This window comes from Ambystoma mexicanum, chromosome 6q, assembly GCF_040938575.1.
Source record: "Ambystoma mexicanum isolate Mex_15411 chromosome 6q, UKY_AmexF1_1, whole genome shotgun sequence".
In the NCBI taxonomy this organism is placed as follows: Eukaryota; Metazoa; Chordata; class Amphibia; order Caudata; family Ambystomatidae; genus Ambystoma; species Ambystoma mexicanum.
Genome location: NC_090937.1, coordinates 1,611,659,040 through 1,611,673,495, shown reverse-complemented (window position 1 = coordinate 1,611,673,495; position 14,456 = coordinate 1,611,659,040). Strand labels below are relative to the sequence as shown.

General features: G+C 43.2%; 1 protein-coding gene across 1 annotated transcript in view; it reads right to left on the bottom strand.

Annotated features, from left to right (window-relative positions):
- The window catches only part of LOC138516908 (dedicator of cytokinesis protein 2-like), a 2,920,848-nt gene that overhangs the window by 2,753,735 nt on the left and 152,657 nt on the right, over nucleotides 1-14,456 (bottom strand). Inside the window, exon 2 of the mRNA XM_069632364.1 lies at nucleotides 8,489-8,572. Within this exon, the coding sequence (XP_069488465.1) occupies nucleotides 8,489-8,572 (84 nt within the window). The remainder of the gene's footprint in view (nucleotides 1-8,488; nucleotides 8,573-14,456) is intronic.

Sequence of the window (14,456 nt, the reverse complement as noted above, 5' to 3'; positions counted from 1 at the left end):
AGGGAAAGTGTATCCAATGTCCCAGAAGCCTATGTTTACATCACATATACACATCTATCTTGTGTGCCCCCTTATCTTGCTATAACTATGACAGATGCCATCTGTGGGAGGAGAATAGCTTGAACTGTTTAATATCTGTATTAAGAACATTATGCAGGAAGCTCTGTCTCAGAAAGTGAGGTCTCCTAATCAGATCTCCTTCTCATAATACTCCATGCTGAACACCATAGTGCAAGCATGGAACTCTGCTGAGCCTGTCTACAGACACTCCATGCTGAAAAGCGCAGCGCAAGCATGGAACTCTGCTGAGCCTGTCTACAGACACTCCATGCTGAAAAGCGCAGCGCAAGCATGGAACTCTGCTGAGCCCGTCTACAGACACTCCATGCTGAAAAGCGCAGCGCAAGCATGGAACTCTGCTGAGCCCGTCTACAGACACTCCATGCTGAAAAGCATAGCGCAAGCATGGAACTCTGCTGAGCCCGTCTACAGACACTCCATGCTGAAAACCATAGCGCAAGCATGGAACTCTGCTGAGCCTGTCTACAGACATTCCAAGCTGAAAATCGCAGCGCAATGCATTGAACTCTGCTGAGCCTGTCTACAGACACTCCAGCCTGAAAAGCACAGTGCAAGCATGGAACTCTGCTGAGCCTGTCTACAGACACTCCAGCCTGAAAAGCACAGCGCAAGCATGGCACTCTGCTGAGCCTGTCTACAGACACTCCAGCCTGAAAAGCGCAGCGCAAGCATGGAACTCTGCTGAGCCTGTCTACAGACACTCCATGCTGAAAAGCGCAGCGCAAGCATGGGACTCTGCTGAGCCTGTCTACAGACACTCCAGCCTGAAAAGCGCAGCGCAAGCATGGAACTCTGCTGAGCCTGTCTACAGACACTACATGCTGAAAAGCGCAGCGCAAGCATGGAACTCTGCTGAGCCTGTCTACAGACACTCCAGCCTGAAAAGCACAGCACAAGCATGGAACTCTTCTGAGCCTGTCTACAGACACTCCATGCTGAAAAGCGCAGCGCAAGCATGGAACTCTGCTGAGCCTGTCTACAGACACTCCATGCTGACAACCATAGTGCAAGCATGGAACTCTACTGAGCCTGTCTACAGACACGCCATGCTGAAAAGCGCAGCGCAAGCATGGAGCTCTGCTGAGCCTGTCTACAGACACTCCAGCCTGAAAAGCACAGCGCAAGCATGGAACTCTGCTGAGCCTGTCTACAGACACTCCATGCTGAAAACCATAGCGCAAGCATGGAACTCTGCTGAGCCTGTCTACAGACACTCCATGCTGAAAATCGCAGCGCAATGCATGGAACTCTGCTGAGCCTGTCTACAGACACTCCAGCCTGAAAAGCACAGTGCAAGCATGGAACTCTGCTGAGCCTGTCTACAGACACTCCAGCCTGAAAAGCGCAGCCCAAGCATGGCACTCTGCTGAGCCTGTCTACAGACACTCCAGCCTGAAAAGCGCAGCGCAAGCATGGAACTCTGCTGAGCCTGTCTACAGACACTCCATGCCGAAAAGCGCAGCGCAAGCATGGGACTCTGCTGAGCCTGTCTACAGACACTCCAGCCTGAAAAGCGCAGCGCAAGCATGGAACTCTACTGAGCCTGTCTACAGACACTCCATGCTGAAAAGCACAGCGCAAGCATGGAACTCTGCTGAGCCTGTCTACAGACACTCCAGCCTGAAAAGCAAAGCGCAAGCATGGAACTCTGCTGAGCCTGTCTACAGACACTCCAGCCTGAAAAGCGCAGCGCAAGCATGCAACTCTGCTGAGCCTGTCTACAGACACTCCAGCCTGAAAAGCGCAGCGCAAGCATGGAACTCTGCTGAGCCTGTCTACAGACACTCCAGCCTGAAAAGCACAGCGCAAGCATGGAACTCTGCTGAGCCTATCTACAGACACTCCAGCCTGAAAAGCACAGGGCAAGCATGGAACTCTGCTGAGCCTGTCTACAGACACTCCATGCTGAAAACCATAGTGCAAGCATGGAACTCTGCTGAGCCTGTCTACAGACACTCCATGCTGAAAAGCGCAGCACAAGCATGGAACTCTACTGAGCCTGTCTACAGGCACTCCATGCTGAAAAGCACAGCGCAAGCATGGAACTCTGCTGAGCCTGTCTACAGACACTCCAGCCTGAAAAGCAAAGCGCAAGCATGGAACTCTGCTGAGCCTGTCTACAGACACTCCATGCTGAAAAGCAGAGTGCAAACATGGAACTCTGCTCAGCCTGTCTACAGACACTCCATGCTGAAAAGCAGAATGCAAGCGTGTCTGATAGCACAGCAAGTAGAGTGCTCGCTTTGACATCTGTGCAGAGCCTGTTCACGCAATTTCGAATCCCGGCAGGGCCAAATTCAGCCTTTCATCCTTCCGAGGTCAATAAATGAGCACTGTACACTGTGGGTAATAGTAAGCAGCGCTCAGATACCGGAGGGTTTGTAGCGCTATATAAATGCTTAATTATTATTTATTATTATGTAACTCTGCTGAGCCTGTCTACAGACACTCCAGCCTGAAAAGCGCAGCGCAAGCATGGAACTCTGCTGAGCCTGTCTACAGACACTCCAGCCTGAAAAGCGCAGCGCAAGCATGGAACTCTGCTGAGCCTGTCTACAGACACTCCAGCCTGAAAAGTGCAGCCCAAGCATGCAACTCTGCTGAGCCTGTCTACAGACACTCCAGCCTGAAAAGTGCAGCCCAAGCATGCAACTCTGCTGAGCCTGTCTACAGACACTCCAGCCTGAAAAGCACAGCGCAAGCATGGAACTCTGCTCAGCCTGTCTACAGACACTCCAGCCTGAAAAGTGCAGCCCAAGCATGCAACTCTGCTGAGCCTGTCTACAGACACTCCAGCCTGAAAAGCACAGCGCAAGCATGGAACTCTGCTCAGCCTGTCTACAGACACTCCATGCTGAAAAGCAGAATGCAAGCGTGTCTGATAGCACAGCAAGTAGAGTGCTCGCTTTGACATCTGTGCAGAGCCTGTTCACGCAATTTCGAATCCTGGCAAGGCCAAACTCAGCCTTTCATCCTTCCGAGGTCAATAAATGAGCACTGTACACTGTGGGTAATAGTAAACAGCGCTCAGATACCAGAGGGTTTGTAGCGCTATATAAATGCTAAATTAATATTTATTATTATGTAACTCTGCTGAGCCTTTCTACGGACAATTGATGTGTCATTTGCACATATAGTAGTACAAAGTGACATGCACATTCCCACCAACAGACTGACAGTACAGAAATCTCCAGCAGCCAAGATCTGCATTTAACCATGGATGGTCCTGAATTTAAATGAAATCATATAATTGTGTGCACCCACAACCTGGTGGCAGACGCGCCATTTAAAATAATCATGGCTATCTCTGGGAATCCAAAATTACACTGGCCAAAACGTTTGGTGTCATTTTTGTATGAACGGGTTTCTAGCAGTTTCTAGTAACATTCCTTTCAAGGCCTCCTGGGTATTCATTGTCTGAGTCCCATCACATTCAGTCCATGTGGGCTCGGCCACAGCAAAAATGTTGTTTTCCCCGGGAAATGGTTGTCTGCTCCCAGGAAGACAAGAACACCCCCAGTAGGCAGAGAGAGGTGCAGTGCTTCAAAAGGATAGGCTTTGCCAGGTTAAAGGAGCTCACACCAGGGGAGAATTAACAGATATTCTGTTGTGTAGGCAGAAAGAAAAGGTGGGAGGGAGCGAGTTAGCATAGCTGGGAGAGAAGGGTTCCACCATGTTTGAATCTCAAAGGGCTCACAATATTACTGTACACTCCTTCCTACTTCCTGCAGACAAAGCACGCTGGGTATGACATCAGCAGACAGAAGATTCCTAAACAAACGTCCAGGATTGGGCTCCTTACGTAGGACTAGAAGGGGGCCAACCCCCTGTAGGTAATTGCCTATTTAAGGGGATGAGACCAACTTCCCTGTTTGAATCATGTTTGACATGTGGAGAAAAAGACTTTCAGCTTGCTCTTCATTTGGGAGCACAGTCTTCTCCAAAGCCCTCTGCATATTGGTTTACATAAGGGCTCCAAGAAGGGAGGAAGACACTCCCCTTAACCACTCCAGAGGAACACTTGGGGCGATCCTCTTACTGTATACCCCCTACTACAAGCTAAAACCACTGGTAAGAATGCAGTCACTGCTGCAGAACTGCTCTGTGCTGTTGATTTCCATAAAATGTGTTTTTCCTTAAATAGGCGTCTAATTCGTGTGTTTACTAAATGTGTGCTTATTTAGGCAAGTTATAGTATCTTATAGTATCCTATTTGTATAGAACCATTGTTGGATATTCTTTTATTTTAGTACCCCAGTGCTATTGCTGTTGGGTCCTATTATGTGCAAGCTCCCATCCCTCATGAAAGGACAGCCTTACCCTTGCCTCTGCCCTCGGCCAGAGGCGAATGAGATGTACTGTTCATGCTTGACCTTCATGATCGGGATGACTGCAGGTTTAGCAGTAGTGTAGGGCTGAGTAGGACTTGTATCCACTACTCATCCCAGTACTCTTGCAGAGCAGTAGTCATTTGTTCACAGTAACTTTCAGCTAGCTTTCAAGCAGGACTTAGGTACGGGTCCAATCGAAGAGTGCATGTGTGATCCATGTATGTATCATATGCAACTTCAATCGCATACTCCGCCCTCTCAAGTCACTGCTCGATAGCCCTCTTTGAGGGGCACCCAGGTGCAAGGTCTCTCACCCTGAGCTAATACAAGTATATCACTGATGTAAGACCCTTGACTGTGGGTATAGGTTGTAGAAGTAGTCCAGTGCTTTGTAATGGACCAGGCCTCGTGCCTTCAAAGCAGGTTCTGAGCAGCGGAATGAGTATGTCAAAAGGCTTGCATAGAAGCATTTTCTTGTCCCATTAGAATTGGAAGGAAGGTGAGTTATTGGTTTGGAGAATAGAGTGGATCCTGTTAAGAGACCTTCGAAGGCTTAGTTAAAAATTCATGCTTCAGCTTTGCTCTGTTAATAGTTGGCAGTAGAAGTGCATCTCAGCCGCAGTGGCCATTGGAGCCTGATGACTGATATGACCTATGGCACTGAAGCTAAGACTAATGTTAAGTAAGGCTTAGATGGTCAGTATCACTCCTGTGCTCAGGAGCTGGCTCACCTTTCCATGTAACACAGGTACTCCATCACCAACTATGTCCACCCACATGTTACACCCCTTTACCCTTGATAGCAGAAACGTAATGTCCTCTTCTCCTGCCTGGTTGGAAGTGATGGTGTCAGGTATTTGGTTCATGCCCCATTCCTGCCAACTTGAGATGACACTTTACAAGATGCAATGGTTTTAAAGAAGTTGTTTTTGACGATAAGGTTATTTCTTGACAGAGCTGGCAGGAAATGCTCAAGATTATTGATATTAATTAAACTGGTCAATTCTGGAAACTGGTTAATAGGGAGGGAAAAAATGGAAATGCGACTACATCCTGTTTTAGCTAAGAGTTGGAAGTATTATATATTGCATACTATATTTTAGCTATATTTAATTCCATTGATTCTGCATGTAACTCCTCCGAACACCAAGTGTTACTACGCTGGTACATTTCAGGATATTATCGATATGATTTAGAATTTATGAAATTGTTGAGCTCTTGAGCCAGAGGGATTATGCAATATGGCTCTAACACTAATGCTAGAGACCAGAACTATAACAATCATCAGGAATACATTATCTTAATCCCAGTATATAAAAAGAGAATGTTATCTTAGACTCAAATTTTGGTTGGGTGGCCATGTTGGAAGAACCAGCTAAAAATTCAATGGGCTTAATTTTACTCCGTATTGTACAGGGTTCAGGTTAGGGCTCAGGTGAATATATGGCCAATGGATCAGCTGTCTGAACACCCATAATCCATTGGTGACAAGCAATGGTCCTTTATATGCAGTATTCATTGACTTGCCCTCAGCTTTTGATACAGTTAATCAAAATGAGGGGAAAAGTTAGGTAATGGGCTATCCACTTTGGATTATCGAGTAGCAATTTACTATAAAGGTTAGACAGGATAGCAAATGAGAAGTGACCTGGGAAAGATACGTAAAACATCCATGTGTAATAGCACCTCCTGTCTTTAATTTATTTATTGCAGACCTTTCAAAGGTTTTCTATGAAGCTAGAACTTTCCCCCCAAAAGTTGGAGCACCTCACAAACCCTGCTTTGGAAATACTGTTGATAAAGTTCTTTGAGATCACACGCTGATGCTGATGATAATGTGTTTAAGATCATACGTCAATTCTGATGATAACGTTCTTTGAGATCATACGCCAATGCTGATGATTAAGCGTTTGAGATCATACATCGAATCTGATGATAAAGTTCTATCAAACGCAGATTCTAATGATAATGTATTTTTTATCATACGCAGATGATGATAAACTGTTTGAGATCATACGTCAATGCTGATGATAAAGTCCTTTGAGATCATACACAGATTCTGATAATAGAGTTCTTTGAGATTATACACAGATGCTGATGAACATGTTCTTTGAGATCCTATGACGATGCTGATGATGAAGTGTTTGAGATCCTATGGCGATGCTGAAGCTGATGATAAAGTTCTTTGAGATTGAACTCTGATTCCGATGATAACGTTCTTTGAGATCATACATCAATTTGATTACAAAGAGCAATGACTATCATCACAGAATATTCCAAGGATCTAAGTTTAGTAATCAGCTACTGATAAACAACATTAATTGTTTTGGGAAACAGGAAGCAGTTAAGCCTTGTAAGTAAACAAAAAGAGTCAGTGAAAGTTATTGCTATTTTAGAGAGTGGCCAAATGAACAGATCACTAGAGTAGCTTGTCTTAACAAAACACTCAAAAGCCACATCCATCCATGGTGGTTTTTTGACAATTTGGATTTAGAATTTGATAGGGTATAATTTTTGTTATTATTATTATTATTATTATTATTATTATTATTATTATTATTATTATTATTATTATTATCATTATTATTATTATTATTATTATTATCAGTTTATAGCACAAACCTAATTTAACAGCAACAGAGCACTGTACAGGTCTTAGATCAAATTAATAGTGAGGATTTACGAAGTCATCAATAAATATTATTAACAAATATCAAATGCACTATGCAGATGGGGGTGTCAACAAGACATGGTGGACCTAGATTATGCAAAATTGTATTTGAAAGAGACAGGTCTTCAATTCATTCCTAAAACTGAGTCAGTCTGGATTGCCACTAGGATGGAGTTCCAGAGGACTGGAACATTGCATAAGAAGGACTGGTTCCTAGTTTTCTCCTTGCAAGCTAGTCTATTTTCCAGTCTGGTGACAGACTTACAGTGTGATGCATGTATGTCGCTCAATGTTTTCAGTCTGGCCACCAGGTAGGCCAGCATACAGGCGGTGCTTGCCTTGTAGGTGAGGTAGACAGTATTGGAACAGATCCCAGCTATAATGGCGAGCTAGTATGATTAGCACATGATAGGAGTGATGTGTTCACATTTTCTAAAGCTGATGAAGAGGCAAGCAGAGGTTTTGATAGACAGCTTTGAAGAGGGGGCCACTTGATCATCTGAGAGCCCTGTGATGAATGTGTTACCCCAATCAATATATTAGATCAGTAGGGCCTGCACTACTGCTTGGAAGTCCTGGGCAGGCGGAAGACTTACTCTTGCAGAGTAGAGCCATCTATTTTCAGTGGTTATTTTCCATGATGAATAAAACTACCATCACTCTTAGGTGTTGGCTCTTTCCAGTTCAGACGTTTGATCTTGCTCAATGTAGCGCTTGTATTTCATGGGAAGAAAAGTAACCAGTGCTGGAAGGTATTGAGTGCAGCCTCATGATCTTAGCAAAGAGTGCATGCTGCAATCTCTTGCAGTCTAGTGGAAGAGAGGGAACATTCACCACTAGAAAGTGGAGCAGTTAATACGCCTACATATAATCTTTCTCTTCATTTTCCTCTTTCTGCTCTCTGTCTTGTCTTTAAGTCCTTCCTTGGTCTTACTCCTAGCTATCTCTCTGCTCAGATATCTTGCTATCCTCTTTCTCATTCTCTCCTCTTCCCAGTTTCTATTTGTGGCACCTCACCTCCTTTGTGCTCAATCCCGTTTCCGCCCCTTCGAGTTTGTAGCCCCTCTTCCCTACGCTCTCCATTCTTTTTCTGCCTATTCTTAATTTCGTGGGTCGCTGACGTCTCATTTGCTGCAACATCCTTGATTGATTGTTTTCTGAATTTTTTGTTTATCGATTATACTGTACTGTTCCTTGTTCTCTGTACAGCGCCTTGGCTTAAGGTGCTTTATAAAACACAAATAAAATACACATACAAAAATACAGTCTTCTGATGCTGAGCAAACATTGCATACTTTTTTCCATAGTGCTGGAGGCTGTCTACTGGTCTCGACACCAGGCCAGGGGTGCCCTTAAAATGATCAACCACAGAAAAAGGAATCCCCAACTTTCTAGGCTTGCTTACCATCACACATCTGCACAATGTGTACAACATCGCCGATTTGAAGAGAGAGATGATGGTCCATCGTGCCAGAGAAATTCCATAAAGCTGCAAAAGAAAGATACATTTCTTCAGATTCTGATCAGTGCATTCATGCATGCATTCAGCTGAACTCAACTATCTAAGCATTTACTGAGATCTTCATCAACCAATTAAGAGGACTGTCAGTAGCTCCTAACCATCTGCCAGTGTAAAACCACACTGTCATTCAGAGAAGCAAGAAGGACCTGAGAGCGAGCCTTTATGGCAGGTGCTGAATGTCTTCCATCCATGTGGGAGCAGACATTGGGGTTCCACAAGGATGGATTTGAGGAGGGGTCATCATGGACGATTCCAGCCTGTTAATGGATCCCAGGAACCATGTGAAATACTTGTTGGGGGTCGGGGGCTCAAAAGTACTAACATGTCCAAGGAATTCTCATATATATATATATATGAAAAAACAAGGAAAGGAGCGCACTCCAATTCTCTGCATGACCTTCCAGGCCACTGGTGTACTCCTCTGACCGGTTTCTGTGCCAATACACGTCATCAGGGAGGCTGGGTGGACTTGCAGCTAACCTGATGACTACATCTACCAGAAGCCCTTGCAGCAGATTATCATCACTTGCACTTGCTGTGAGCTGAAAGTTAAGACAGCCTCCCTGATGACGTGTATTGGCACAGAAACCGGTCGGAGGAGAACACCAGTGGCTTGGAAGGTTGTGCAGGGAACTGGAGTGCGCCCCTTTCCTCGTTTTTGCCATTTTTCCTGGATCTTGAAGGGTGGAATATTCAAGACCTGACAGGGTGCTGCACCGGGGTGATACATGCCCGGCTTTGGAGTGCCTCACTGTAGGCTACGCCCCCCCTTTCTCCATTTTGAGATTGGGCGTGAGCTTTTTCCTTGCTAACCTGATGACTACATCTACCAGAAGCCCTTGCAGCAGATTATCATCACTTGCACTTGCTGTGAGCTGCAAGTTAAGACAGCCTCCCTGATGACTTGTATTGGCACAGAAACCGGTCGGAGGAGAACACCAGTGGCTTTGGAGTGCGCCCCTTTCCTCGTTTTTGCCATATATATATATATATATATTCAAGTAAAAACTTTATTTGCCGGGACATTAAGGTGAGAATTAATTCAACAGAACCACTGAAATTCAGCTAAAGCCACCTTAACTTTGCGCCCCCTCTTGCGCATCCTATGACCACATAGGTTTGGCCATGGCCAGTGGGCACGGCCCTCGACCATGCCCACTGTAATTTTTAAATCGTCTTCGGCCGCGGTCAGTGTCCATTTTAGAAAGCCATGGCCAATGTGGTGAGGTGGCATCAGTGACAAAGCTGAGATGTCTTATTCTACTTTAACAGTTCAAGGAGAAGGTTTGTTGATGCTTTTAGGAACCCATCATAACATTGATGGAGTTTGCTAAACATATCACAATTCACCAACCACAACATACTCTACCTTGGAAACGAGACACAATGCTGATTAGTCTCGCATTAGCTCGTATACGATTGTACCAATAAACTATACAGTGTTGCTTTCTGGAACATGCAGAGTTTGCAAATCAATGATTAGCCCTGATGGAATATTTGAAGTAACTGGAGATGCAGTCCTTCACATGTAGATATAGTAAGAGAGGATGCAAGTAGAAAGCACCAGAGGAAGAAGTAATCAATTTTGCTATACTTTGCTAAAATGGGGTAAATGGGGTAACTTGTAATGGTAGGCTATAATCAGCCAATAGAGGGCATGCATAATGAACCTCTTGGATGTAAATCAAGTTGACAAATCCTTAAGAAGGAGAATGTCAGACTGATGGTCTGTAGTGAGGGTGAAATCCGTATGCATCATTGAGAGCTGAATGCCTTGGGTTGATAAAGCTACGTGCAACACTGCTCTATAAGACAATGGACCTCTTCTGATTCTAAAAGTATGCATTCGAGCTCATTTGCATGCCCACAATGCATTGCTCATGTGGCACTGAGACACTAGTACATTTCCAAAAATGGCTTCTGGGTGGCCTCTTTACCTCGCCCCTAAGGTCTCTATGGTGTTTATGACTCTTCTTAAGGACTTTGGCCCACTTGCATACAACATTCCAAATATATTCAAGAGTAATATTTGATGCAGCCGTCTCTGCATGTAAAATTTCCGATTTGTATATTTCCGGCTTCAAAGTTTACAAAATGTTCACTTTGCGTTTTGAACAGCTTTTACAGGGGGTTTTCCATAGGAAACAACTAATAGTTTTTCGGCCCAAATATCTCAAAATTGACCACTTTGATTTCCCTAATATTCTACAGGCACCTAGATTTGATCTTGAATTGGCGCATTGAAGAACATTTAGGAAAATTGACGTAGCAGCCAATTCTGGTATATTAACAGTTTAATTGTACCTACACATGCCACCTGAGTAGCATAAATTTGCTGTTTTAATACGATCTGTACACAGAGCATATGGAATAAATGTACAAGTTAACTATGTACTGTCCACAGAGCATATTAGTTTTACAAGACGTACATCACACTATTAACATCTCCTAAGTATTCACATTAAAGGCAAGTCTCAGCTGACTTTAAAGGGAGTTTTAAGGTGATAGAATGAATGTACACTTTCAATACGAACTGTCCGCATAGCGTGGGAGTTCCAACATCCACACTGTGATGAATCACAGGTATTCGCCCCTTCTCCCCAAGGGGTGAGCCCTCTTCTGTGAGATAGGGAGTTGAAACTGCTCCACAATGCCCTACCTAGGGATGGGTCGAGGCAAGTGGGACCTAACCGTGAGAGACATACCTTTTGAGGACAAGGACTCCTGGTCTTATAAGGTACACCCTGGGCCACCTACCAAATCTACATACATGAGACTACCTGTTGCAACAAATAATGTGGCATTGATACTATTGGCTGAAGGGGATGCAAAAATAAATCAATTTGTGAGAGAAAAGGAAGATGTCTCTTTAAAAAGAGACACATATTTAACTGGGACAAGTAGAAAAGAAGAAGGACAACCTGATGTGCAGGTGAAGCCCCCTTACATCATTACACCTTGTGGAGGTGGAGAAAAGGCAAGTGGTGTAGGCTGAAATTTTCAATGAGACATAGAACGCCATTATAAGATTACAGAGTCTCGGCGTGTGCAGATTCTAGAAAGACATAGTGAAGTAGGAGAGAGGAATGAGCTATCCAGTTTTTGACCACAAACACAGTGTGGTAGGCAAGATTCCCTTAGAACGACACTGAGACCACCAGTACGGGATGCATGGAAAGCTTCTGATTGCCAGTGCAAGTGCAGAGAAGTAACCCAGTGAGGAACCAGGAATCGGAACCCAACAAGCGAGCGGAATGAGAAAGTACACCCGAGCAAGAGCAGAGCTCTGCCACTGTCCACAACAGAGAGAGACGTACCAGGGAAACTGGGTGAAGCAGGAGGCTGCTGGCTTATCATTATACATGACAAGAAACTCATCCCAGTCCTAAAGCGAGAGACTAACATTAAGACATGGTGAGCGGCATTGTAATCCAGTAACAAATAACCCAAACATAAAAGAGGGTTACTAGATGAAGTGAGGATCTTGCCCCAGTCCTAAGGATGAGATATGAAGAGAGAAACCAGTAAAGAGAAGAAGTGACAAACCTCTAACAGAAGGGTTTAAGCAACCTTGGTGGGAAAGAAGCAAAGACTGTAGAAATGTTCCCTGGGAAGAAGGGTAGAAACCCGTTCGCCTCAGAATTGAAGACTGGAGCCAGTCTAACATAAGCATATGTAATGAGAAACAGGAGATAAAAACCTTGAATGAACAAGATAAAAGAAGAGACATTGTAAAACAGAGAAGTTATGATGAAGTAAAGCCAGAAATAGACAAGATAAACCCACCTCAGGAAATCATGACTGTAATGAGAGGAAAGAGTGTACAAGTGATGACAAGAGTGTGACAGCGTAACTGATGGGAGGTTGTTATAAATATAGAAGAGAAAATAGGAAAACCAAGACTATTCTTGAAGAACTACAATAATTGATCTCAAAGACTTTCCAAAGATACTATGTTGAGAAATATCTCTACCAAAGAGAAATATTATAAATGAAAAGCCTATTCTTGAAAGATCAATAAAAGACCAGGTGAAGGTAAGACATGCCCTTGACCTATTAAGTTAGTTAAAGATAGTGGTAGGGTCAGATAGAGTTTGTTTGGACAGAGGACGTTTTATACTTGCGTCTTCCTGACAACAGACAAGCAACTTTAGTTTCCTTATATAGGTAGGGCTTTCCCTCTAGTGATAGGGAAAGTTAGGTCTTTCTTATAAATGTAATAAAAGTATTGAATCATGTCCTCAGCATGTCCAACTCCTTCTTCCGACACGCCACAATACACATAACAAATTCCTCCCAAACACTGCAATAAAAGAATACAAAGAATGCTTTCAAAAATAAATCTACAATAGCTTTACATAAGCATTCAAGTCTTACACTTCACATATACAATAATATAAACAAAACTACTAACTATTTAAATTAAAAAAATACATATCTTAATTAACATGTTACATGCCATCATAGTTAACACATATAATTAAAAAAAACAATAAACATGACCTTATAAAAAATAAAACATACACAAAAGAAATGTATAGAAATCTTAATAACATTTACTTCTACAAATAACATTAACATATACACATTTATAGTCATTACAATGTGTATAAATAATGCTAAATTAAATGTTATAAATAATGCAATATTGATGATTTCTTCCTTATATTGACCACTGGGAAACAGAACCTTATAAGCTTCCACAGAAGATTCAATAAAGTTAAAGCAGCCATCAACCTGACATTCCGATACTCTCACTGCATTTCCTTGACAACACCATAACCAATACGTCCTGCTACAGACTGCAATGTATAGCATCCAACAGACCAGGCCCAGCTATTGGAAGAGTGACAGCTTCAACCATAGCACACAAAGCATTACACAATACTCAGCCAGACAATAAGTTATAACCAAATATGTCAGACTCTCTGTACACACTCCCTCTGGCTTGTATTTTTTATGTTTTCTGTCCAGTGAGCACTTAGAGGCCCATGAGTGTAGAGCGTTATATAGAAAGTTAATAGATAGATAAGATAGATAGATAGATAGATAGATAGATAGATAGATAGATAGATAGATAGATAGATAGATAGATAGATAGATAGATAGATAGATAGATAGATAGATAGATAGACACAAGAGACCGGTACCAAAAAAAACCCTTTTAGATCAGACTTTCTAAACCATGGATACAACTGCATAATTCTTGGGAGTCATCGATACGGCTACAAGCATCCCCTGACCCAACCTCCTGGAATACAGCATGAAAGAGCCATGAAATTGAGCACCAGGGGTTGTAGCATACAATTCGGATTTAGAATCTCTCTCCAAAATTAATCAAGAATGGTGATCCAATGTGTAACAAGATGCACGACTCCCTGAAATGCTGCACACTGATCTCAGACAAACAACCAATAACCAAAAAGGCGAGAAGCAAGTTACACGCACATCGCACACAACATGGAATCATGCCATGCAAAATCAGAAGGTGCCTAACCTGGTCAAAAATCACAGTTCAAATACAATCAAGACACCCTACACGGGGCAGGATTACACATTTACAGGAGGTTTTACATGTGCACCCAGCAATGCTGTGTGTCTGAGTAGGTGTCTGAAATAACTGGGGGGCACTAGTATGTTGGGGAAACTGACCAGAAATGACCAAAGTGGATGAACCACCAAAGGCAAAATGATAGACAAAAAAGTAAGGACTCCCCTTCCTATGAGTGAGAACTTTTTCTTTCCAAATTGCACCCTTGACGCATATACGATTGCAGTGGTAAAAGAACATTGTTGGACAGAAAATGCACAGAAAACACACGAGTACAAATGCGTGCAGATTTTCAATACC